This window comes from Paramormyrops kingsleyae, chromosome 13 (assembly GCF_048594095.1).
Source record: "Paramormyrops kingsleyae isolate MSU_618 chromosome 13, PKINGS_0.4, whole genome shotgun sequence".
Classification (NCBI taxonomy): Eukaryota; Metazoa; Chordata; class Actinopteri; order Osteoglossiformes; family Mormyridae; genus Paramormyrops; species Paramormyrops kingsleyae.
In genome coordinates, this window is record NC_132809.1 from 24,530,168 (window position 1) to 24,557,523 (window position 27,356).

Here is a 27,356-nt window from a genome sequence, read left to right on the forward strand (position 1 = left end):
TATACATTTTTGTAATATACACTGATCAGCCATAACATTAAAACCACTGACAGGTGAAGTGAATGACATTTATTATCTTATTGCAATGGCACTTAACAAGGGTGGCAGTACATATTAGGCAAGTGAACAGTCAGTTCGTGAAGCTGATGTGTTGGAAGAAGGAAAGTAATGGCCACATTATTTGCCGATGGCAGGGGGCTCATACAGCAGGATAATATGTCCTGCCACACTGCAAAAAATGTTTAGGAATGGTTTGAAGAACATGAAAAGGAGTTCAAGGTGTTGATTTGGCCATTAAATTCCCCAGATCTCAATCTGATCGAGCATCTGTGGGACGTGCTGGAGAAACAAGCCTGATCCATGAGGGCCCCACGGGCCACTTAGAGAACATAAAGGATCTGCTGCTAACGTCTTGGTGTCAGACAGCACAAGACATCTTCAGAGGTCTTGAGGTGTCTATGTCTCAACAGATCAGAGCTGTTTTGGTGGCACAAGGGAAACCTACACACTATTAGGCAGGTGGTTTATATATATATATATATTGTTTAGGTTTTAGTCATCTGCGGTTCACCACAGTCCAAAGAAACATTATTGTAAAATGTGTAACAATGTTTTTTCATTGTTCCTTCCTCCTTTGAAGGATTGTAAAGAAACACGATCTCAATTGCCCTCATCATCCCTTGATACATGACATTTTTCATTTTCTCTATTGTTTCTTGACACTAATTTACACTAAAATGTCAGAATCCCTTTCAGTATTATGCAGTACTGTACAGTACTACATAATAATGTAAGATGTACATTATCATTACCGTATTTATTTTTGGTAATGTCATACTGTACATAATTTATCAGTTATCCACCGTTTTGGATATTTGCAGTAGGTCTTGGAAGGTGTATGGGGGGGGGGGCTACTGTATATATGTATATTACAGGCTGATAAATTGGCTCATAAAAGGTGCAATGGAAAAACCCACCTACCTCTCTATTTTTTTTAGTGAAAGAACTTTACTAATCAAAATAATACCCTTCTAGTTAAAAACAATTCCTAGTACTTTGGAGGGCACAAAATTTATGTTTCACATTAAAAAAAAAAGTTTGCAAGAGTTCGTCATTTATCTGAGATTTTCATGTAAAATATTCAAATACTGCTCTACCTTTGGTTTGTGATGGATTCTTTGCTGAATTATAACAAATAGCAAAAAAGTTCTGCAAGAATCGCATCACGCATCACCATCCAGCAGCACTGTTTGTATCTGTATATGTCATATAGACCTTCAAGGGACCAATCCACAACAGAAGCATTCTGTGCTCAGTGACAGCCCCTAAACTTCATATCAGGTGCAAAATACAGTGGCTGTTGGAATGCAGAATGATCCATTTTTATAGTTTATTGTCAGGATCAGTCCCTGCCTCGTCCATCATTAAACCATTTGGCCAGCAGGTGTCGCTGGTCATCTCGTTCTTTTCTCTGTGTTTCCTAAGGTGCAGCATCTTTCCCAGTTCCTGTTGTAGTCTCATGGCTCCCTGGGTCACTGTGTAGCTGAATGGACTGAGTGTGCACCAGAGAACTAGGCACTCCAACCATTGTGGGTTGAAGGCTGGCAATAAACCAGTTTATATTATAGCACACTTAGGATGGCATAGTGGCTCGGTGTCCAACCATGGTTCAAGTCTCCACGCCGGTCACGTGTCTGTCGTCCTCCATGTGATGTCGTGCAGTTTCCTCCAGGTTCTCTGGTTTCCCCTCACAATCCAAAAACATAAGGTGATTTGAATTTGTCAAACTGTTTGTGGGTGTGGCTACATGTGTGTTCCCCACAAAGGGGTTGGTGGCATGGGCGTAAATTACGGGGGGGATGGGGGGGTTGTAGCCCCCCCCCCAATAAAACAAAACAGCTAATACAACCCCCCCCAATAATCATGTTTCCCCTGTAATGGGTGGAGACCTCAACCCCCCCAATGTTCCAGACAAAGTTACGCCATTGGTAGGTGACTCATCCTGGGTTATTTCCTGCCTTGTGCCAGTAGCTTCCAGGACAGGCTCCAGAGCCCTGCCACCCTGCATAGGATGGAATAGTATCAAAAATGGATGGATACTAGATTTATTTTACTGTGAAGCAGTAAACCTTATTAAACTAGGGCTGATTCTGCAACAGATTCATCAGGCCTTTCAACTCAGGTATTTGGAGTTTATATATCCTGGTTAGGGTTCCCTAAAGCTTATTCTGAACCCACGGGGCACAAGTACAGCCAAGATGGGACTACAGTCTATCACAGGCAGTTTGCTAATGAGTAAGTTAGACATACCAGTGAACCTAGCTTTACCATTCAGGGGGGAAACAGAACACATGTAGGGAACTTACACACAGGGAGCACACGTAAACTCCACACCCCCACAGAGCAGAGTGGGAGGAACCCCAGACTTGGACATGTGGGACTATCTGTAACATCATGTCACCCCAAGATGTCAGTGAAGAAGCAAAGTAACATCAAAACAGGAAAGTGTCTTAGTGACATTTCTCCACCTACAGTCTGGTGATAATTAGTCACTTACTTCAGACACAGGCCTGTAACACGTGAACCACATCGGTGAGTATTCTGATTTAAAGATGCTGTGATTACAGTCTAAACACTTAGCTGAATTACTACTATACGTGAGATATGTTCTAAAAAATATATCAAGACATTTTGTAACAAAGTTCCCATCAGAAAGAGGCTCAGTAATATATCACCTGAAGCATAAAACAGCCTTATGGTGAGAGAAATGTCATTCTTAGCTTGTGTTGCATCTCCATAGTGTGATGGAGCTTCCAATAACTACTAATCGAATCGCATATTATATCAAAGTATAATCTCCATTTCATGAAGTGTCACCAATGTTCATATCAGAAAAATTCTTCAAGGATCCGAGCATATTTCTTCCTGACCTAAATATCCACACTTGTGAGAAACATGAGAAGTACAAATCCTAAAGATATTCAGAAGCAGAATGTATGGAAAAAATTAAACACACACACACACACAAGAGGAAGCTCTAATCAAAGTTCTAATCACAACTGGGAGGTTTGAACAAAAAACTACACAGATGTATGCGAGACAAGTGCTAAACTATGAACTAACATTTGATTGTGGTTCATAATCAAATATTAGTGTGTTGTTCCTTTACTGCAGTAGATCCCACTGACCAACTGGTTAGATTTGATGTTATATATGATGTTATATAGTTAACAGTACCTGTGCCACTACTTTTTTATGGATGATTCAGCAGGTGTTTCATACAAAGGTTGATTTGGTTGTGGTATTTCCTCTGCTGGTAAAGGTGAATCAGTAATGTTTTTGGTCAAGTCATTTGTATCAGATGTTTTATTGGAAGTATTTAGCGTGTATTTTTCAGTTCTGTTTCTGCAAAAGGGGCTGAAAACATCAACACGACTAATAAATTCACCAGCCGACAACGCAGTCCTCCCTCAAAGGGGGGGGGGCAATGTCATTAATCCCAATTTCTTAAATTTAAAGGATACAACCTATCACAGTTTAAAAGACTCAATGACATTTTTATTAAAAGCGCCAAATAAAACCGAACCTCTGTTGTATCGGTAATTTGTATTTTAAATTAAAATCGGTACAGAAAGCTGTAGCTGCGACAGTCTGTCAGAAGTAAATGTGTTAAAATGTGACTTCAGTCACTGACAGATTTAGGTATGGGCGACATGGGTGGCTGCCCAGGGTGTCCGCAAAAACAAAAACGGAATGGTGACATTTGCGTGACTGGTTTTTATCATTAATTTTCACATCATGTCAATGGTATCATGTCACCGTGAGGGTCAACTTACCGTGTCGGAGTGGGCGCCCTGATTATAGTTTGAGACCTAAGCAGGCTACCACTGAGAAGGAGGGGTTGGGGGGGGGGGGCTTGACCTCAGGTCGCACCACTGGAAGCCCGAGGTAGGGTGAGCGGGAGAATCTATCACAAAGCTCACCGCTGCCTTTCTCCAGTATTAATGCAATTAGTAAAAACACACCATTTTTGCTTGGGGGGGTGGGGGTGGCTTTAGGGTGGGGGGAATCATCACCCAGGGCTGCATACAAGCTAGAACCACCACTGACTTCAGTGATGGTTACCGTGACACAATACCAGAATACTTAAAAATGCTCTCAGTTAATACATTTTATAAAGTGTCGGTCTAACAGAATCATTTAAAACATTCGTCTTATGGCAGGGTTTTATTTAGAACTATGGTGTACTCCTTCCTGTGCAAAGAAAAACATATTCACAAGCACACTGCATTTTTCAGGAGATACTGATCAGAATTATCGTGTTTGATGTGAGGCCATCACCAGCCGCGATTAGATCTTTGCAAATATTATTTTCTTAACTACACAGTCAGGGAGTCTTTTTTAGGGTTTCTTATAAATATGGATTTTAATAAGCATCCCGTTTAATCCATATGACTTTGCATTGCAAAGTTTTTACGCGTGGTTCAATTCACAATTTTCCAGGCTATATGAACGTGGATTTTTAAGAGCCGAATAAAATGGTACTTTTTTAAAATATACAAACAGCTTGCCTTTTCAGTGGGCTTATTGTTTTCTGTTCATAGATGAGCCATTGCAACACTTCCACCACGCGGCGCACCGTGAGGTGATGGAAGGATAAGACTCGTAATGTTCATGATCCTACGCCAGTGCAGTTTTTACGGTAACTCCGGAAATTCTCCGCAAACGGCGCCACATTGTACACATGCATTAAAAGGTAGGATGTTAACTGTTTAAAAAAAAAAAAAAAGCTTTGTGCACGTTTCTTTTCAAATTAACCTAAGCAAAATATCCTAGGAAATCAGATAATAAATATTAATTATTTGCACATTATGCTAGGTAGTGTAATAGATAAAAAAAAATAATCTTGCATCCGTAGATTATATGCAAGAATAACACTGGCAACGCGGTTTAGGAAAAACTAACCTCGCTTAAAATATGGGAAGGTGGCATGTGCGTTTGGGATGATTCACACAGGCTTATATCGTTAACATGTACGGGGAGCTTCACTATATTTGACATCTAAATAAACATTTAATGTTAATGTTCAGGTCTGAGGAGTGCATAGACGAGGGTTAAATCAACACGATCGTTTCCATGAAATATGCAACATGAAAGAAACAGAATACGCCATAACATTGTCGTTTGAGGTCACCAGATATACTCTCATTGGAAATGACATGTATTGGATGGTTTGACGTAATTCAAAGAATTTTATTTAGCACACAGTGCACGCGGTGAACGCTGTCCTAGCTTTAAACAGTAAAACCTGAATCCAGTATTATTAGAATTATTTTTCTTACATTCGTCGCAGTGGGGGATAGCCAACATAACGTCAGAAAATACTAAAGGGAAATGATTTTGCTGATTTGTTCTGCTTTTACATTCGATTTGAATCACTACAAAAATACACAGAAATAATATGAATAAAATATATTTACCAGAAAATAATGCTTCTTTTATTGTGTTTAATGGTTTATTCAAATATATTTATTATGAATTATGTTATTCACTACACTCTGAGGGGAAAAAAAGGGAAAAGATGTGAACCTTTGCTTGTCACTGGGGCAGTACCCTTGTAATTGTAACTTTTAAGGAGCAGAAATTGACTCAGAAACATTCTAAAAGTACAAACAACATGTACCATCAAGAGTACAGAAATCTTCCTCAGAGTCCATTTCTGTACCTTAAAAGGTACAATTACATACAGCTAAGGGGACAATTGGCAGACGGTTGAGGGCACAGCCCCAGTGACAAGCTTGTAGGTTTGTAGTTTGTATCCTTTTGTCTGAGAGTGTATCTTGGGGAGAACGAAACATTTACATTGGGTTTATAGGCTAAGTTCTGTGACACAAATGCATTCCAAATTTTCCATAGAATTAGGTGACAGTATTTCCTATTTAATGCCATGTAAGGTTGCTGAGACGGGCTGTTGACGTAAAGTAGACCAACAGACAACGAGGAAACACTTTGTACGCCAAAACAAAACAACATTTATTCTCAAAGTAAAAAATATCACACTCTGAAGGCCACTTTGTTGGGTAAATTAACAACCTGGAACATTGTTCACATATTTACACTAAGTGATATACCATCTCTTCTAGCTCAGTAAGCCATTGCCTAGTTCTGTCACACAGAATTAGTGTTATGACACATGCCCACAAATAGCGACGGATAAGAATGTAATCATTTTCGTGGTACACAAAATGGCAGCCTTATCGTATCCTTAACATTTATTTTCAACTGAGGCATGGGTGTACTCTACTGACCAGCTTTTTTTACATACACTTGGTAAGAAGATATTTCATCCACGATAATGGAAGGTCCATCACCTGGGATCGCACCCAGGACTTTCAGACCCAACGATTCAATGACCGGGTGTTTGCTACAGGTACTCGTGAGGCACCTTGTCAATCTGAGGTAGAAGTGTTGCATCCGAATCTTAAGTAGCGGTGTATTGATGAAGTAACAGTCATGGCACTCCGCAGTTTCGGCATGAATTAAAAAAACTTCCATACATCACATTTATATGAATATTTTGGACGCATCAGAGAAGTGCTCCAATGTTCTATTCATTCCTACTACATGCTCACGATTCCCTTTTCCTGGTCACAGATAATGAGGCTCATCCTCCTATATTTAAGAGGTTCCCATCTGCATGCAGTGATGCAGCTAGCAGTCATGCAGCCAGGCTGGGAAATTGGCTCGTGCAGTCCTCTCATCCTTATCAAGATGGTCTTGAGCACAATGAGAGTGTATATGAAAAAAAAATTATTAAAGGGATCCAGATGTGCACTTTGAAGACAGGATCAGCTTCAGTGTCTGTCATTTTCACCAGCGCCTTCGTGCATAGTGATCTCGTTCCTGTCCTTCTTCATCCGGCGTGTCCCACAGACTGGAAGTGTTTTGGTCGGCACGGAGACTCCCACCTTCCCCGTGTGCTAGCAGCTGCCGCTCTTCGAGCCTCCGGCACCTTTGCTCATTATGATGCTCTCCGTGGATTTCAGCAGTCTTTCCAAGCACGGCGCGTTGATCTTGCCCTGGGGCGGCCGGCCGCCTGCCGACTCCGTCCTGGCGTCGCTGCTGGAGGAGACGGCGTTGTCTTGCGTGGCGTCATCGTCCCGCCGTGGCGGCCGCTGGTGGAGCCCCATGAGGCCCGGCTCTAGGCCCGGCGAGCAAATGGGAGACACGTGGAGCCATTTCAAGCTGGTGGCAGAGTAGGGGCTTGCCATGGTATTTGGGACGCTCAGGGACTGACAGGCGGAGTGAGCCTCTGCGGTGCCGACGGCAGTGTTGGTCGAGACAAGCTGTACGAGATCAAAACAGAGTTTAATGTTCTTCCTCATTGTTTTAAACTGGGATTCTTCTTAAGAAGTTACAGAATTAGACCAAACATCAGCATGCTGCAAGCTGATTGGCTCAGTGAGTAGCACTGGACCCTCAAACTGCCAGAGTTTGGTTTGGACCCTACCCTCTGCTATGTGGGGAGTAATCACCCTGGTTCACTCTGTGTGGAGTACAGTAAAATCCCGTTATAGTGGACTCGCCTTTAACGGAATATCGTCTATCACAGACGAGGTCCGCTGGTCCCGGCCGTGCGCCTTTAAGAACATGCAGAAAAAGCATCGGATATAACGGACTCGCATATAACGGAATTTCGCTTATAGCGGACAAACAATTTGGTCCCCAGGGCCGCTTTTAGCTGTAGTTTTGTTCGGCTATAACGGACATGCAGGCTCCGCCTACAAGGTGCATGGCGTTCCGGTAATATCCAGCGCAGATACGTAGTCGGGATTATTAATAGTCATGCATCTGGATTTTACTGTAATCGCCCTGTGTCACTCCGTGTGGAGTGATCTCTGTTACTCTGTGTTCCTCCCACCGCCGAAAGCCATGCAGTTAGGTGAATTGCACATAATGTGTTTGTACAGGCTCTGCAATGGACTGACATCACACTCTGTATATTCCCCAAATCCCTGTGACTTTGTCCTGGATAAACAGGATGGAAGATGGATGGATGAATTTAAATCATTACTGTATCATTGTCTGGTTATATGGCATGACATAGCAGATACCAGTCTGTCTCAGGCTGCACGCAGTAATGGGCAATTTAGAGGCATGTATCTGCATTTTACATGAAGGAAACCCACGTAACGAAGGGAGAACATGCAAACTCATCACACACACAGAACAGGGGCAATTTAACAAAACAGAATTAAATATGTTAGACTTTTTTCTTCAGAGGCTGCTCCAAAAAAAAAAAGTCACTCATCTCAAACCTTCAATGAACTTGGTTACTTCTATGAACACAATCTGAAAATAACTTGTATTTTAATTTTAGAGATTATTCAGAGGTTCCTGTTTGCTCCCCCTTTCCATGTCCTGTTATTTAAGTGCAGCATGACAGCCCAGAAACAGGTACCTTCTGCTTCTTCCGAAGACAGGTATGCTCAGGTTGGTCAAAGACTTCACTTCTAGGTTTTATGTTGGGGAACCAGGTCTTAAGTAACTCCTCCACTTTCAGTAGGATGTTGATGTAACGTTCACTGAGGAAAAAGGAATATTTCAAACATTTTTTTACCAACAAAACCAAGACTGGAAATCAGAACCTCCCATCTTTCCAAAATAAATACAAGTGAAGGTTCTTGTCTTTTTATCCCTGCATTAACTTGCAGTACCATAAGTGACCTCAACTACAGCACACTGTTTCTGACTATTTTGACGGTCTTGTGTCAATAAGAACAACTGAGAGAATGAATGCAGACTATCAGAGGTTAGTACATGTTTACGAAGACCCTCCACTCTTTGCAACATCTGCACTAAATATCTCAGTGTGTCTGAGCCTTGGTTTGGTTCCCTGTCAACTACAGTAGTGTGTTGCGATGCATCATCCGACATGGGGAGTGAGGAAGGAGCCATCACATTCAAACCAAAACCAACGGCTACATATCCAAACACTAATCTGTAAAATGGCTCACGGAGCTTGCAGAGTGAGGTGGTGGATGAAGGAGAACACAATATTTACCCCATTGCTGGGTTCTGTAGAATCCCCATTATCCTCTGGAGCCTGTCTATAGCAGTGCTCTCCTGGAAACTGCTGAGACCTACAAAGGAGGATTGAATTTAATGACGGCAATTTTGCACTCCCATCGATTCCACTCTATGTGGTCAAGACAATTAGCCAGATGGGTTCCCAGAAGCACTACAATAGTCAAATGTCATCCAGTCGTCATGCAGTGTTTTGATGCGAGTCCAGTCCCAGACTGAACTCTCTCCTAGAATTTCCTTTCATTTACTTGGTCTGGTCACTGGTATGGAAAGCTATTCTAGACAATAGGTTGGGTACAATATGTATGGTACCGGGAACACTGCTTCTTACAACTCAACAATATGAATAAACATTTAAATAGCTTACATCAATCAGACAATGTTCAGGGACTTGAATGAATTTCTGAAAGTTTTTCTTGAATACACTAACGGGACACTCATCTATTTTCTGTGCAACAATGACAATTAAGATAATGTGAACACTGCTAGTTATTTTACGGCGTCGCATCAAACACCATGTAGCTGATGGCACCTTGTTGACCCTTCACTCACGTTATCTGGGATGTTGTTTTGTTAGACGCTGCTTTCAGCGCACAAAGGAGGCCCTGAGATCATTGACGTCTGCGTGGTGGAATATTAAAGGGGGGGCGAGAGGCGGGGGAAGCAAGAGTGGGAGCTGGATCGCAGCTTAACTAGCCAGGAGAAATGGATGAATCACTCACGTTCCCTGTATCTTCCACATCGCAGAGAATTCAGGATCGAAGACAGCGGACGAATAAAGCACTGCAGGTCTCTGCACTGTAAAACCAGGAGTCTGTTTCAATGACTTCATCATGATTTCACAATGCCATTTTGATCTCTGTATAACTCTTTTAATCACACTGGTAGAATGAATGCTTAATGAGGACAGAAATATCAAGTACTCTCCTTTTCATCCTCCAGGCTACAGTCCTTATACATATTCATCTTCTGCTGTAGGTGGGGGACTGGATGCATGTTAAACTCAAGGGGATAGAGGGATGAGAAGAGGGGGGCTTTGAGGAGATTCTGTTTCTGCTAGACCTAGATGCTGTTCCCACAGGGTGTGAGTCCTGTTCAATAGTGAGACGTACCTTGTCTGCAAACAGCTCATCTCTTTCTGTCCCGTTAGGGGGTTGGCGGCCCCCCGGCTCCAGCGTGTCACCGGTCCGGGGCCTCTTACGCGCTAGCTGAGGCTGGATACCCGACGGCTTTTCTGGACACTTTGGGGAAAGGGAGTGGTGCTTTCCCTGGTGTGGCAGGGGCAGTGAGTCACATGCTTGGAAGGAGTCAGCATGGCTGGAGGGTGAGTCACAGCGAGGGCTCCCTTCCGCGTCGCAGTTGCCTTCGGACGCGTGCCGCAGGTTGAAGCTGTGAGCCCCACAGCTGCCCCCTGACTCTGGAAGGGGAAGCAAAGCTCTGCCAGCACCTTCATCCTCATCCTCGTCACTGGCCAGCCAGTCAATGGAACAGTCAGAATCTGAAGTGGACATCTTTCGCTTCAGCTTCTAACTTGTGGTGACCATCACTGACCTGTACAAGTAAACCATTTGTTAGCAGTCAGTTCTCCACTGAGAAGCTAAGATCTTTATCAGCTAAGATCGTTGATAGACAGGGTAGAGCATATAAAACCTTCAAGTCGTCACTGTAAGGCATGCTAGGCGGTTGAAAAACATGGGGCTTCTTCAACGCAAACATTCAAGATGTCAAGAATTTGCTTCGAAGCTCATAGTTCTGCTCAGCGTACACCTCTGCCTTTCTGAAAAGCAGACGGATAAACGGGTCCTAGCAAACTGCTGCTGTTCAGCTGTGTGTTTTCAGTCGCCTGTTCGCTCAGCTTTTGCGACAGCATTAAGCTCACGATACACATTTTGATTTAAAGCTAATTCTAGGGTCACTAATTTTCACAATAACAGGATGCAGTACAAAAACACGCATCCTCTCATTCACTGGAAAACCGTAACATCATGATCATGACGACAATTGAAAGAAACAAACAATAGACTGGGAAGAAAAGATACAAATTTCCCCCATTCACTAGAAGATATTGTTGAAATGTAATTCTAAAGGCTGGGAGACCTGAAACAGCTTGATTGTTAAGAGGAAACTGAATTGGAAAATGTTAAACATCCATAAAATGCAGTTATCTGGAGTGATACTTTGGTTTTCATTTAAGGGGTTATCATCCATATCTCACTTCACTATCTGTGAAACTCATAATTCACTCCCCGTTGAGCTGCAGTCCTGACTCGGTATTGTAGGATTTGGGAAGGTGATGCACATTTTAGTGCAAAGATAATCCTAAATGTTTATGTCTACAATTAAATCTAATATATTGAAATCTTTGAGTTTGTTGCCAGTGTTGACATGAAGAAATCAAATCTTATAATGGAAAAAAGGAAAATAAGAATGATACTGAAAGGAATACTTCTTCAGGTGTAATTTAAAGGCACATGGCTGATATAATGAATGCAGTAGCTATATTAATTAGAGGTACTTATGTTTGAAAGACATATGTTTCATTCCCAACAAATGAATAAGTGAATCTCTATCTACTCGACCAAATAACTCTTACACACTTGCCATTTTCAAAAACTGATGTATATATAAGACAGACTGGATCAGATAATCACATGTGTGCAAGAAATACTTCATATTGAATACTGATGTTCTCCATTATACAGTTTTGCTGGACGCTGAAATACAGATTACTTGATTCAACTTCCGTTTTGAGATGCTGAGCACCTCCTAAACTGCTTGACATCAGCATGACCGAATTTACATTTCATAGCTTTTTTTTAAACCTACTGTTGGTGAAATGTGCAAAGATCAAAGTAAATGTACTGCAACTTGTCATTTACCTGTGTTAAAAGAGCCAAGCCGATGCAGTACACAACTGGGAAGAGTGGATATTGAGTCTCCTATACACTGACTACAATTCAGAATTGGTTTTTATTGCACAAGTGAGGTCTCACTTAGAAGGAATTTGACTGGACATTTGCTCGAGAACCATGAAGATCTGAATATCACATCAAATCAATGATTCACAATGCATACTCAATCAGTACTTTATACCTATGTCCATACTGCCTATTCTAATTATAGCAATGACTTAATACTCACAAATGCGTTTCTTGTGAAATGCAGTTCGTGATCACCTTGAAACAATGACAGGGCACATACACTGTCATATTCCATGTAATTGAGAGAGGTTAGTTAGTCTAATTACATGTCTTTGGATGATAGAAGGAGACTGAAGTATCAGGCAGAAACGGACTCAACTCCACATGCACAGCTGGGGAAGGATTCAAATCCATCAAACCTGGGTACACGAAGCAACAGTGCCACCTAATGAACTACTCAGCTTTTATGTATTATGCTACATATAATAAATTCATTTGTAAGTAATAGGTAGGTATGTTTCAGAATATGTAAACATACTGCAAATATGAATGGAATTTCTTTTGTCCAAGCCAACGTGTTACCTTCGTTGCATCCTCTTCTTCAGTACGTGCAAACTGAAATTTGCACGTACTGAAGTGCAAATTGAGTGGACCAGAATCCTCTAGAGGGCGCACAAGCACTTGTTAATGTGCAATGTAACGGAGTTACAAACGTAACCCTCAGTTTAACTTACTGTACACTAATCCAGCAGAAAGTCTACTCACTGCTGAAACGTATTAACTGAAGGTTGTCAAACAATTGCTTTGTGGAATCTCCACACTGCAGCCCAGCATGCATTTGTGTTTAATATTCACTTAGATGTATAGGCATCCTTTTTCCTGTCGATTTCTAAAGTTCTTAATTCCTCCCGTTTCATCGAGGGCCACAATAAAGGATTAATATCAAACGTCTTTATAGAAATACCTTGCAATGCAACAAATGCACTTTTGATCGGTTTCCTTCATTGCCCTAGTGACGTTTACAGATTGCATGAGATTTTGGCAAGCCTCGTGTAATATTACTTAATAGTAACGACGATTGAATGAACATTTATTAGCGCTTTACCCACAAGGTAACAAGTAAAGGAAAGGGGAGACTAAAATAAAACAGTGACGTAATTACTAGGCCTAAATGATACTAATTCCCATTCAAATAATATGCATAAAATTATTACAGAAATATTTTAACGTGAATAGCATTGTATCGTTGATTTTTTATAGAATAATTGATTAGTTTAAACGTCTTTTAAATATGAATAATAAAATGCTTTAATTAAGGGGAACCGTCAGACGATCTGAAACTGCTATAATCAGAATGGGTCGTAGATCTGCAAATATGCCAAAAGGCCTGATTTTCAACAGATGGCCCAAACACCAAACCAAGTATACCTACACACGCAATAATACCCATGCAATAATGTAATACATTTATAATAAAAACTCAAAAGACACAAACATGTAATGTTCATGGTTTTAATAATTGTACTACACAGAACAAAATTAGTAGATATTACTGTTATCTGCATCAACTAAAATTTACACATTGATAAAACAGTATTAATAATAATAATAATAATAATAATAATATCAATTTCAAAAGACACAAACACGTCTGTAGATATGCGGTGCAACTTGCTAATTTTGTCATGATCACGGGTTTTACACCTACACTAAGTAGTAATGAGGATGAGGCCCTAAACAGATTCCTCCACATCCCGTAAAACATACAAAGAATGCAAACATTCTGAATATGTAGAACAAAGAAAGTTACGACTTCAGTCAATATCCATATTAAACGCGCAAAGAATAAATGCAATGCGTCCTGAAATGTAGTCCAGTGTTTGCGGAAGGACAGACGCCGTGTTGGTCACAGCAACTTGAACCCAATCAGCTATATTATAATGGAATTCCGAAACAACTGTATCAACATTCCTCTCAACATGCATCCAACACCATCTTATACACGTTACGGCATATAAAACCAATAAACACGGGGCTGCACTGCTTTTTTTCTCTATTCGCCACGCTTGCTTTAGGAGAACATCCCGGGTCAAGTCAAAACGAATCTCCGAATTTAAAATAAGAATAATGTTACATAAGATGAACCCCGACTGCTTTCTTCCTATTAAATACAAGTGTCTACAGCAAATCTGCGCTGCGGATGAAAAAAAGACTGCGGATGAGAGTTCAATGGTGTCATTCCTTACCAGAAGTGAGTGAATCGCACTTCCCTTTGTTCAGCGCAAAAACACTGGGCTCTCGGGTAAAACACTGATCATGACCGGCGCGGCCGTTTCGGTGATGTAGCCCAGTTTTGGAGCACCCGTGTCACTTCTCCCAGGGCAACGTGTCTGGGAGGGCGGGCACAATCCCAAGCTGCCTTCCGATTCGCTCGCTTAAGCTACGAATCTGACAAATGGCATTCACTACTGAGTGTGATTGGGCGGGTGGTCACGTATATGTGAATATTATGCAAATTAGAAAAGCACGTGGATGGAAGGAGTGGCTTTGCTCCAAGAAGCTTCGTTGTGCAACTGTTTCAACTGCAGCTGGTCGGCTGCAAGTCTGCGACTGCAAATCGAAGGTCCAATTTACTTCGTTACTTTTATAAGATAAGGAGTTACACAACACGCAATAACGTATTTTTTATCACGGACGGGCATAGTGTATTTAAAAATTGCAAAATGCTGATTTAAAGACAATACAAAACACATGGTTTGTTTGTTTAATGTAATTTGTTATTCCCCAAGCACAATCTTTCCGATCCATCAGTACTTTTGCAGATGCTGTACATCATATGGCATGTTGGCTGCTTTAATGTTTTTTGTAGTCTGAAGTAGCAATTATGTAATTTTAATAGAAAGGCTATCAGAAGAGCTAATGGGGTCCAGATAAAAGGAAACAACACTGTTTGGTCCTTGTCCTTGTTGAATTTTACTGGATTTATGGATGATAATTGATGGATATGTATACTTTCCATCTATCTGCCATTATTCCAATTTTATATCCTTTACAGGGTCATGTAGAGTATGGAGCCTAAGCCCCTGGATGGGATGTACTGTACAAACACCCACACGCACAGTAACACATTATGCGTATTTTAGAGTCAACATTTCACCAGGCTGCACGTTTTCAGACCACGAGAGGAAACCAGAGAGCATGGAACCCACACAAAGGGGAGAAGATGATCACGTTTAACACCCAGATTTGGGGAATATTAAAAACATACCTACATACATATATATATATATATATATGTATACCTACAAATGTACATGCATGCATACATGATCACAACAACTGGGCAATTTGCAGGCATCCGTCCAGCGAACCTGATGCTTCTAGATTCTAGAACATAACCCACGTAACATTTTACTCACGAATGCTAACTGCTCTTTGGGATCTGTCCCAATGAATTCCCCAGAAAACTTTTCCTTTTTTTAGCTTGTGAAGATGAATGGAATGGCAATGGGAGTCAAAGAGTGGAGTTCGTGGGGGTTCAGATCCTACTTTTGCTTTGCCCGTGTGGAGTTGCATGTTCTCCCTGTGCCTCCCTCAGACCAAACACATGTAGTTAAGCTAATTGTTGTCTCAGGACAGGCCATAGTGTATGATTATGTTATGTGATGGACTCGGTGTAGCCCAGCCTTGTTCCTGTATTATGTGGCTTCCTCACTGGAAAAAAAGTAATTGGAAATGTAGGAGTACTAAAGAGGCGTAAGTAAGGTAAATAACGTCATATGAAAATGTTAATTAGAAAGTCCGGAGATGAACTGAGTTACTAGTATTTAGGCAGCATGGTGTGTGTATATATATATACAGATGCTCCTCTACTTACGAACTTTCAGACATACGAACGAAGAGGACTGTAAGTCCAAATTGTGTTCATTGGGCTCCCGCCTAGTACGCCTTCTGGCCGCTACTCCCTCCGTGCAGCAGCGTAGCGTGCGTACTCCCAGCATCGTAGTTCTTTGTACTTGTGTATACCCTTAAAATGATGTTGAATAACGACTTACGAACATTTCAAGTTACGAACGGCCGTTCAGAACGTATCTCATTCGTAAGTAAAGGAGCGCCTGCGCGTGTGTGTGTGTGTGTGTATATATATATATATAAACTGAATTTAAAATAAGATATATGATGTAATTAAAAATATTTTACAATAGATGAGAAGAAAGGGGGTGTGAAAATGGCATGAAGTCTGGGACGTTTCAGAACTGGAAAGACTGGAAAGAAAGGGAAGGTTAGGAAGGATCTGAGCAGGAAAGTGTCGGGGAACAGGGCTGCCGATTGAGGGAGTAGCAAAGAAGAGCAAGTCTATAGCTGCATAGGTTCGTTTTTCTAATTGGATCAAATTCAGAACAGATCTCCAGAGATAATGACATTAAAGTAAAGAGGGAACTAATGTCTGTTAGCTTTTATTTAAATACAGAGGTTTCTGGTCCATGTAATTTTAATTTTAATCAAAGTCGTCTCTGGGTTTATTGTCTAAATAAATCAAGATCACAAATAGTCCATATTTTCGACTAGTACATATACTGTAATTACAGTAATAGTCAGTAACAGTAAATGTGTAAACAGATCTTGTGACCCTGACCAGGAAAGGCTATTGGAGGATGGTTGATGGAGAGGTCAAATTTACCATGAAACTTTGCCCTTTCAGGTAAGCCAGAAACTGACAATGTCAAGCAACATAGGGGTCATTTCACAATTCCTAACGCAAGTAGCAATTCTCTAATTTTCTAGATTCCCTTCTACTTAGATGGCCCCATGAATCACAGAAATTCCAAATAGTATAACCAGGCCCAACTTGGCTACATACTGTAATAAGCTATTCATACCCCACTGGTGATTCACTCATTAAAGTGATGTAACATCACTGAAGTTTGGCCATAAGCTTTGGTTTAATAATTCCTTTTTGGGCACATAGTTTATTGACAGAATTCATTATTTTGACCACTTTTTCTAACACGACAAGACATTTACCTAGCATCACATAACACTATTTATTGATAAAACTGGTGCAGATAGAACTTTCAACTTATGTATTGTATTACTTATATTGGTAATCAATTTTCTGGCAATACACTGGCATTGTTATGCTGGTCCCTTGCCTTGTACCTTATGATGTCTGGATGAAGCACTGGGGCGGCACATCAGATACTGTAGCTCTGTCACCTCATACCTCCAAGAATATGGGCTTCAATCTGGCACTTTGTGTGTGGAGTTTGTATGTTACCCCTGAATTTGTGCACATTTTCTCAGACACTCCAAAGAGATGCTCTTTAGGGTAATTAAAGTATCTAATTTGCCCTAGAGTGCATGCATGTGTACATGTGCCCTGCAATAGACTGGGATCCCAGCCAGAGTTGATGTCTGCCTATGGAAAAAAATTCCACACTGCTTATCAAACACTCCAGTATGGACTAAATTGGGGGGGGGCATAGTGGATTAGGGTTAAGTGGCTCAGCTCCTGGGGTAGGCAGAGTCAGAGTCAGAGTCATGATGTCAATGAAACGGTTCTGGGATGTTCTGACCCTGCATTCCCAGAAAAGTATGTTGCTTTGGATGAAGTGTCCGCTCAATAAGTTTAATGTGAATTGTCCCTCACATCAATCTTATGCTGCAAAGTAGTTGGAAGATGGAAGAATAGATCAAAAAGATCACCAGAATTCATTGAAAAGTATGGATTTTGCCTTAAGATATGGCCAGATACAGCTCAGGTAACCGTTTCAGAAAAATTGCATGTCCTTATTTCCTTTTTAAATCACCAGTAAAATTCCAGTGAAAGCTGATCCCAACATATGTGCCCCTCGTACTTTTTGCTCTTGTAAAAATTAAATTGGCTCCAGTGTGCATAAAAACGCTGAAGAAGTCAGCACAGGGAGTTATTTACTTCTTTCCAGAGTGGGGCTGCTGTTTGTGTTCACGTTTCACAGCCAGCGCCGGGACACTGCACAGGCAGAGGAAAAAGCTTCATTTTCAGGTATCTGGGTCACAGCACAAACATATCTTGCGGGCCTCTTCCAGGCCCCAAACCATAAGCATTTGGTGCCAGTCTAAATAATTTCCCAACCAGGAATGGGAGTAACTTCAATAATTCAGTGCTGACTCCCCTGGGTGATGTCATAATAAGACTGAAATACAAGCTGCACTACATATGAATGACAGATAAGAGAAGTATTGACTATATATGGGGTTCTGTCAGTCTCTCCAAGGCACAGAATTGTGGCCTGCTTTTTTTGACTAAGTCTGATCATTGTGCTCCTTCTGAACGGAGTCCTTTTGGCACTCTGTGTGCTTGCTTGTAATTTGAAAGCCCTGAGCTTTCTATTTTTAATTGAAGAAGCTGGAAAGGAAGTGAAGTTGGCATCTCCCTATCACTCATCTCTTCTGTGATCGGCGTGCCAAGATAAGGTGAATGGCCGCAGCGGAAAGAGTGTATAAGGGGACACCATTGATGAGTCAGACCACCTCCGCTGCATCTCTGTGGCACTTAAGTGAAAGGAGCGACGGACACTGCAAGGCTGGTGGGTTTAGTCAGCGCCTTATCGCAATAAAACGTGACAGTGTGTAGGAGACACCCTCATACAAACACTTTCCCTCTCTTAGCCTCTGAAACTGCAAATGTAATCGGGAAAAAGAGACTATTCTCCCTCTCCCTGTATTTGCAAATAAGCACAAACTGCATTCACATCCTATTTGTCTTATATGCAGGTATCGTTTTACAGTAAGCTCCATAAAGAGAAAATTGATGATAAATATCTACCTATGTTAGGTGATATCATTCTCCTGGTCTCGGAAATCAGCCCTATTTTAGAACTGATCTGATGTACGTGCAAGGTTTTTTTTCCCTCGTGCGATGCCATAAAAGCCATCAGACAAACGGGCACAGAGCAGCTGCCGCATATCAAAGCGAAGACAGGAGACGGTTTATTTCCTTGGGCTCTATGTGGTGTCTTCAGCAAAGCAGGTAGTGTGTGAAAACGCTAGCGAGCAACCGGCACGGCGGGAGGCCCGCGAGAGTGACGTGTGCAGCACTAATGAGTCAGGTCCTAGCAGGATACCTCTCAAACCACCTCAGCACCTGCTTCTCCAGCTTCGGCCCCCATTTGCTAGATCATAAGCCAAAAATTGAGAACATTTTATGTCATATCATTCCCGTTAATTGTAAACAAATATTTGAGAATAGATTGATTCCTGTCTCAGAAAAGATATTGCAGCTCTTTCAGTGCAGTGGTCTTACTGCTGTTAGTGACTGCAGGCGCTGCATTTCTGACAGACCTATTATTCTGCTTGATACTTGGTCCCAGCTTGATACCCTTACCAGGTTATTGCACTCTTTGAAGTCCCTCAGCTGGTGGAGGGATATGACTGCACGCCTGTCTCCTTCTGCTAAGCTTCAGCACTTTGGATGCCCTTGTTAAAGATTCTGGGAAATTGAGTCATATTTGACACATGTAGTTTTTACTATCTGACCTATAAGTTTCAAATGTCATATGTTCTCCCCATTGGTTTTACCCGCACTTTTACTAATAAATGCACACTATATCTATGTATGTTTATGAATATATATGCTGCGTATGTGTGTGTATGTATGTTTATAGATTAGATCGATTTCAGTGTATTTAAGCACGTCCAAAAAGCAATTCAAATTTTAGTGCGGCACATACCTGCTTGCGTTTAAATTGTGAGGAAATATATTCAGTTTCGCAACTAGGTTGTTTGAAGGTTGAGATAACGGCCGACACTGCAGCATCGCTTTGCCAGCGCAGACGTTCACATGTCTTAGCACAGACACATTTTTGCTGTTGACAGACAGTGAAATTGTACGCTGTGTGGAGTGGGGGTGGATTTGAAGTAAACTCGCCACCTCCCGATATCCATACAAAACCCCAGTTCCCGCCGCATGCGGTCTCCACTCTCTGCCGCAGCCTGCAGAGAGGCACAGATGGAAGTTGCACTTTGATGTTTCAGTCGGGAGATTATGAATGATTCAGAGCATACAGCCTGACTGGATCCAAAGGGCTCCTTGTTCTCATTCATGAAACGAGGGGATTTCACACTGTTCAGCCATGCTGTCTTTCGCACAGATGATGCTTGAGTCATGTGTGTGTCTGTGTGTGTCTGCGTGACCCCGTAAAGGGCATATCTTTACCATCATCTCACATCTACATATACAAAAATCTACATATGCACTGTAATGAGTCACAGGCCACAACCTGGGAGAGCCACTGAATGAAAGTGCTGGAGGAAAAGTGTCTGTGGGTGGAAGCAGTGGGGCAGCCAGTGTCTCATCCAGTGGCTGATGGCTTTGCAGCTTGTTTCAGATGAAACTGTGCCTTTCTACTGCAGACAGGTCAGTGCCGCTGTCCTCATTCTGGGGCGGCTCCCTGTAGCTTCCATCGCCTTCAGTCACTCAAATCCACCCTCATTTCACCAATCTTCACTAACACTGGAATGATATTAAGCTCTAAAGTATTTCATAAAAACTAGAGACGGCACCGATCCGACACCAACTATCGGTATCGGGTCGATACCAGCAAAAAAAAACTGGGATTGGATATGGAAGGGGGAACCAATCCTTTTCCATCAGCAGTTTTGGGCAAGTTACTCACAAAAGTGATCCATTAAGACAGAGGTGGACAGTTCAGGTCCAGAAAGTAAAAGTCCAGACCAAGGTTGTGTTTCAACCAACCAGTTCAGTACTCTGTGACTGTGACTCGATATACTCAATTGGTTGACCTTTCCACCTCTGTCTTTAATGGATTACTTTTGTGAGTTGCCTCTCCAGCACTGTCCGCCAGAGATGGGTCTAGCCTGAAAATTGCGAAAATGCTGGTAGCCTTAGCGTGACGTGCCTGTAGCATTGTGGCAAAGCTTTTTGTTTGAGCAAGATGACCATTATATTTTTCTAACCCTAACATACTCATACCACCACAACATTAAATGCAGATAATTTGCCATGTTATTTTAAATGTATTGATACAGATACCTAATTTACTGCTTATTGGTTGATAAAGGAGAAAAAATATTGGATTTGTATTGATATCGGCAAACACTCAAAATTTTTATATCTGGGCTGGACCAGAAAAAATGATTATGTGGCATCTCTAATGAAAACTTTGCCCAGCTGCACAATGCTGTATTAAACTGAACTCAAATGCCAATTGAGCAATACAGTATTTTGCTTCAACATTCCTGCATAATTTATGAACTCGCTCAGGGAGGAAGTTTTAATACCGAATCTGACATGTACAATCAGCTTATAGTTTGCTGTTCAGCCATCTATTCAGCACATCTGGTCTATTCTCCATTAGTTAGAGCAGGCATAACTGCATTATAAGGTTTCTGTGAATGCTGTGCAGTACAGGGTTATGGTGAGTCTGCAGACTATCCCAGGAAGCAAAGGGCTTGAAGTCACCCTAGATGGGACACCAATCCATTGCAGAGCACAAACATATATACTCACTGTACCAAGTCACAGCCAAATCACGTGTTTCGGCCTAGAGGAGGATACCCTTGTAAAACGGCTTGATCAACCCTGGGGATTCAAACTCTGCACATAAAGAATGGGGGCAGAGTTTGACCCCATGGAGGTGGGAGGTGATAGTGCCTTTGATGAACATGCTACATAATACTTCCATTTCCAGATCAGCTCCATATATGCTTGTTTCTTCATTTTAGTCAAAATGTAATGCAGGTACTTTTGTAATTTACCTGATCTATCGTAATTATTCACTCTGTTATTCTGTCTCCATTCCGGGTTTGGTTCCCTGCTGGCCATGACGCTTCACATACCTTGACGTAAACCTCATCTGATGACATCTGCCAGCACAGTGCAGTTGTGGTCAGGACCTGCAAGCTAGCAGACAAGCTTAGCTGGATTACTATGGGCTGAATCAGCCATGTGACCTGCGGTAAACTATAACAGAGTTATGTAACTGCATGCTCTGGAATCCACACACAACAAAATATTGCGTAATTCTTGCACTGGGGTATACAGTATGTCATTTACAGAGACCCTTTAGTCTGTTTCCACCACAAGAAAAATCACATCAGTCTGTGTCCTGTGATTGGATTTGTATGACTGTTTGATTGTGACCAAAAAGTTATGATGGATTACATACAATTTATGAAAGTTCGAAGTGGTCAGTGCACATATTAAACAGAACAGGATCATATGTGCATTTCAAATGTATTTCATAATAATCAGTTCACCCATGTATACACACAGATTAGATTTTTAACAGTATACTCAATTGAGCAAAAACATTACGACCACCACCATGTGAAGCAAATAATGTTACTATCTAGTTAAATCAAGGTCTGGGCTGTATTACACGGTAAGCTGACAATCGGAATTGGTAGTTGACGTGTTGAATGCAGAAGCAATGAGCAGAGGTCGCCACCAGAATGACTCTGACAAGGGTCATACCATTACAGCCAGATGACTGGATCAGAGCATTTCTGAACTGGCAAGGCTTGTGGAGTGTGCCTGCTGAGAGTGGTCTGAGGAGGGAACAACCACGAACCTGGAACTGGGTGGTGGGCGGACAGGACTCGGAGATGCGGGATGTGAATGAAGGCTTCCTAAGTGGTACAGACCAACAGAAGGGCTACTGTGGTATAAATGGCAGATAATTTTGATGCTGATCACAGGAGTAACGTGTCACGACACACAGGGCATCAAGCCCATCGAGTCCACCATTGAAAGCTCCTCCAATGGGCACAGTAGCATAGGAACTAGACTATGGAGCAATGGAGCAGGACTCCATGCACTGAGGGCTCCGTGCACTGAGGGCTCCGTGCACTGAGGACTCCGTGCACTGAGGGCTCCGTGAACTGAGGGCTCCGTGAACTGAGGGCTCCGTGCACTGAGGGCTCCGTGAACTGAGGGCTCCGTGAACTGAGGGCTCCATGCACTGAGGGCTCCGTGAACTGAGGGCTCCGTGAACTGAGGGCTCCGTGCACTGAGGGCTCCGTGCACTGAGGGCTCCGTGAACTGAGGGCTCCGTGAACTGAGGGCTCCGTGCACTGAGGACTCCATGCACTGAGGACTCCATGCACTGAGGGCTCCGTGAACTGAGGGCTCCGTGAACTGAGGGCTCCATGCACTGCTTTTATGTTAGAGGTCGAATTCACTAGCCCTAACAGAAACATTGTCTGTTTGACAAGACAGAAAATGCTGTTTTAGGATGCCTGGTTTGCATTATTGCAATTATCATTATTATTATTATTGCATTGAAGTTTTTCAGCATAGATTTTTCCCTAATAGCTGAGTCCAGAACATCGTGGTTGTTCATATATCCCTTGTGGACATTATTTTACTGATAATCAAGAATTTTTTGTAAATTTTATATTTTGTTTTTTACTTGCCTAACCAATTTATTTATTAATTAACCAAGAAAAATCGTATCGTTCCTGCTTTGAGAGGCAAATGGAGCTGAGACGTTTCTATTCTGTTGATGTTATATTGTCTTTTCTAGCTCTGATTTTTAGTTTTTAGTCCATTGTTTGTCCATCAACTGTCAACACACAGTACAGCAATTATGTATTATGCACTAACCATATTCACACCGATCATACTGAGCTCCATCTGTCACAGGAAAACAAGAAAAAACATCATCTCTGATATGCAAACAAAATGAACAAAATGATACCATTTATGATGAAACATCTATGTGTGAAATAATAGGGAAGGGAGTATCTTCTCTTTGCATGGGCAATGATGTGAAAGAGATCCTTAGGCTGTTAAGATTATGCACTGATTATTTGGAACTTGCATGCATCGATTGCCCATATCGATTTCAGTTACACAATAATGACACCTCATATATTGTCACTTTAGCCAACTGCTTTAATGAAGTCCAGACTTAGAGGAGTGAAAGTTTTCTACCAGTTATTGTGGAGAAATCTGAGATTCCTTTTGTTTGGCGGCAGGAGCACTGCTATAATTTCAGCCCTCAGCTCCGAGGGTCTGAACCTTTGCCTAGCTTGGCACGTGATCTTGGTGATCTTTTAGAAAGGTGTGAATCTATGGCTGTGAAAAACTGCCAAGATAAGGCTTTTTTTAATTTTTTTGCTTTTTAACTTTTCTTTTGGTATTTAAGGCACTGAGAAGCGACATGCTTCGCGTACCGTAGTTTAGATTCCTGTAATGCTCTGTCAGCAAGCAAACGCTGCACATTATTCAAAAAGCAGCAGCTAGAAATCTTACTAGGAGTAGATGTATGGACATATAATCCCTGCAGTTTCTTCCCTTCACTGTTAAGTAGAGAACTGACTTCCAAGTTCTCCTGTTTAATTTATAAGGTAGGGATTCCCAACTGCGGCATACATTGTTTCACAGACTGGTAAAACTTGTCGACCGGGGATTGGGGGTGGGGTGGGGGGGTGATGGGTTTGGTGGGCCAGGTTCAGCCATTCCCTTTCCTTTTCAGATGATATCAGGACAGCAAATGTCAGGGGGCCTTGAAAAAAAGGCGTGGTTTGAAAATATTTCTTTTTGGAAGTTAACCAAGCCCTCCCCAAACCTCCAGCATTCCCTGGCCCAGTGGAATACGGACCATAGACTGGCAGCCCAGACCCCCGATGTAATGAGCTCAAAGGTCAAGCACCTGCCTTATAAACTGAATTGATTAATGTTTAAAATCCCCACTTAGATGGTCGAATACAAGTCTTCTTGTTATCCCACGTATAAATAAACAACTGCCTTTCATTATAAATCAAATAAATACTCTTGACAAACATCCCCATGTTTCAAATTTTGTTTAGGGTCTTTTGCGATCTATTTAAGGTTATACTGGTTTTGCTCTGATCAGGATTTGACCTGAATTTGTTTTATTTTGCATCAATAGCACACTCATTAACTTGTTCAACATTTATGTTTTAGAGGTTTTTCTGCCTCTTGTCTTGTTTATATCAACCTTCTTCAAAGTATCACAGTGAAAAAGGTCACCCTTAGGACAGTTTGCACTCACTGACACTGTTAACATACATTCATGGCAAACCATTGAGCCTAATTGCAGTGGGCCCCCTTGCTGCGGGTTCAGTGAGTTCAGAGTGTTTGTGCACAGGGTGGTAACACACAGCTGTGCGGCCTTCTGTGTGCATTACCACACAGAGGATTTCTGCAAGCCCAGAAGGAGCCCAGGAGCCAGCAGGCCCCAGGAATGCCTTGCTGTGTTTACACGTGGAGCCGTATGCTGGAAACACTCATTTCAAGCTCCCAAAGCTGAAAACTTTAATACTGGTAGGGCCTCAATGAGCCCCTGATGACCAACACTGTTAGTCTGCAAATCTTTCCTCTCATCTAGTTTTATGTAAAGCACTTGTACTGTTAAAAGTGGTATAATAATAGACAAAATTCTATAAACAATAATAAATAAATTAAATACAGTAATATATATTTTTATGTTATAATCTGCAATAGTGTGGCAAACCCTTCTAATGTACTCTAATGTAAATGGAGATATTGAATGAGATTGATCCCTGACTTCTGTACATCTGCCCTAAACCCAGAACTTACCTAGCTGGTGAGGTCTGCCAACTGGCTGGCAAGTGGTTTTTATGAAGGGGGGGGGGGCGTGAGTTGTCTGCGGGTGGGTCTGGGTAGATTGGTAGTAGTCTAACAGCAGTATAGCTGAGATACTGGAGACAAATATCCACCTATCTATCTGTCTATCTGTCTGTCTGTCTGTCTATCTATCATCTGTGTAAAAACAGCTGTGGAGATGTTTTGTTGCAAAATATGTAATAGTGAAGAAGAAGTTGAGTTGTACACTGAGTGTAGAAAATAGGGGGCATCATAGCATCATGTAACCTATTGTCCTCAGGTTAAGGAGAATGGACAACAGGGGTCAAATGCTGGCTCATGTTGATTCAAATTCTTCCTACAGTTGTACTAGCTGGTAGTCTATCGCTACCCTGAATAACTTGTTCCATCTCACCCAGAAGATGTTCATTTGGATAGAGAAGGCCACTGCATTAAGTTGAATCCATTTTCTTATCCTTGGAACCATTCAGGACTTATTTAGCCGAAAAATATCCATTACTGTTATGATGGGATGTGTTTGATTGGTGATGATTTTCAGGTGTTCTGTTGCATTCAAGCTTTAGTCCACTTGTATCATGTGTATGAGTTGGTCCACAGCACCACACTGCGTGCTGGATGCATAAACTTGAGATGCTGTAGCCCTCCCATGAGCATTTATAGGAACTGGGATTCATTAGGCCAGACATTGTTTTTTTTAATCCTCCAGTGTCCAATGTTTTCATTCCTTAGCTGACTGCAAGCCCAATTCCTTGTTTTGATCATTTTTTTTTTGTTTACTGAATGAAGCGGAACTCTGTAAGATCATCAACGAAGAATGGTTGGCATGTATCACCATAGCATTAAGCATTATAGCTCATTGTTCGGTTTTATTTTGATGACAACTTGGTTTTCATGGCAAAACAGCAAAGACACAGTTTTACAACATTGGCAGGGACCAAATCAGCCCTGAACCCTCTACACCCCTAAACTCACATGGCACTCCCACAATTTTGGTAGCATTTGGTACCATCCGAACCCAAATCTACACCCTTCCATAGCAATGCTCACAAGAAATAAGGTTTAGGGTTAACTAATAGCTGGATCACAGAGAGGCACACCCACACTTGATCAATGTACTTCTAAAATTAGCACAGCTTAGTACCAGTATATACTCTTTGTTTAATGGTTAAGGAACTAATCAGTGCAAAGACACTGTCTGTTAATTGTCTTGACAGCCATATTAAGCAATCACTGCCCTCTGGTTTTCCTCTCTCTCCTGGTTTCCTTTAGCCTCGATGGATGCTGTGAAAGACAGTTACAGAGACAGCTCTACAAATAGATCCTCCCTTCATCCACAGGGAACAGTAGCCCCACTTCTCTGCTCTCTGATGCGCCCCAGGCCAAAACAAGCCACTGCCAGCCACTGGGAAATTAAAAAATTGGACTGATCATCAACTATATCTAGACATATGACTCTTGACAGTACCAGAGATAGGATCCAACATCTTGGCCTGATCCAGTCTCCTACATGCAACTTTCTTAACATGCCCTGCCTCCATCGATGCGATCATCAGAACACAGCAACTCACCTCATCTCTGATTACTGAATGAAGTGGGCATTTATTTTGTATTCGCCTGATGTCACACAGGTGAATGAGCAGGGATGAAAAAACTGCTTCCATTGTTAATATTATCTATCAGGACAACTTTGGCAGAATAAAATCAGGAAGAAGGTCACTATATTCAGATTGGAAGAATGAATGTGGTCTGAT

The 27,356-nt window shown here is 41.7% G+C and overlaps 1 protein-coding gene across 2 annotated transcripts; it reads right to left on the reverse strand.

Moving 5' to 3' along the window:
- Window positions 1–6,008: 6,008 nt before the first annotated feature.
- Window positions 6,009–14,426, reverse strand: ciartb (circadian associated repressor of transcription b). Of its 2 annotated transcripts, none has more exons than XM_023811187.2 (6): window positions 14,255–14,426; window positions 10,200–10,638; window positions 9,810–9,885; window positions 9,065–9,143; window positions 8,462–8,585; window positions 6,009–7,346 (listed from the first exon to the last, which is right to left on the reverse strand). In XM_023811187.2, exons 2-6 carry the CDS (start codon window positions 10,596–10,598, stop codon window positions 6,981–6,983), a joined length of 1,044 nt encoding a protein of 347 aa, XP_023666955.1. In that variant the 5' UTR covers window positions 10,599–10,638; window positions 14,255–14,426; the 3' UTR covers window positions 6,009–6,980. The 2 variants fall into 2 exon arrangements, with proteins under 2 accessions (XP_023666955.1, XP_023666956.1); XM_023811188.2 differs by lacking the exon at window positions 14,255–14,426 and adding an exon at window positions 12,229–12,536.
- Between the last annotated feature and the right edge of the window lie 12,930 nt (window positions 14,427–27,356).

Excerpts from the sequence above, each read along its gene's own strand:
- ciartb (XM_023811187.2), bottom strand. The coding sequence starts at position 10,598 with ATGTCCACTTCAGATTCTGACTGTTCCATTGACTGGCTGGCCAGTGAC. Across the intron at positions 8,586-9,064 it reads CTACAGAACCCAGCAATGGG|TGAACGTTACATCAACATCC; the intron begins GTAAATATTGTG and ends CTTTTTCCTCAG. Across the intron at positions 7,347-8,461 it reads GTCTTCGGAAGAAGCAGAAG|CTTGTCTCGACCAACACTGC; the intron begins GTACCTGTTTCT and ends GATCTCGTACAG.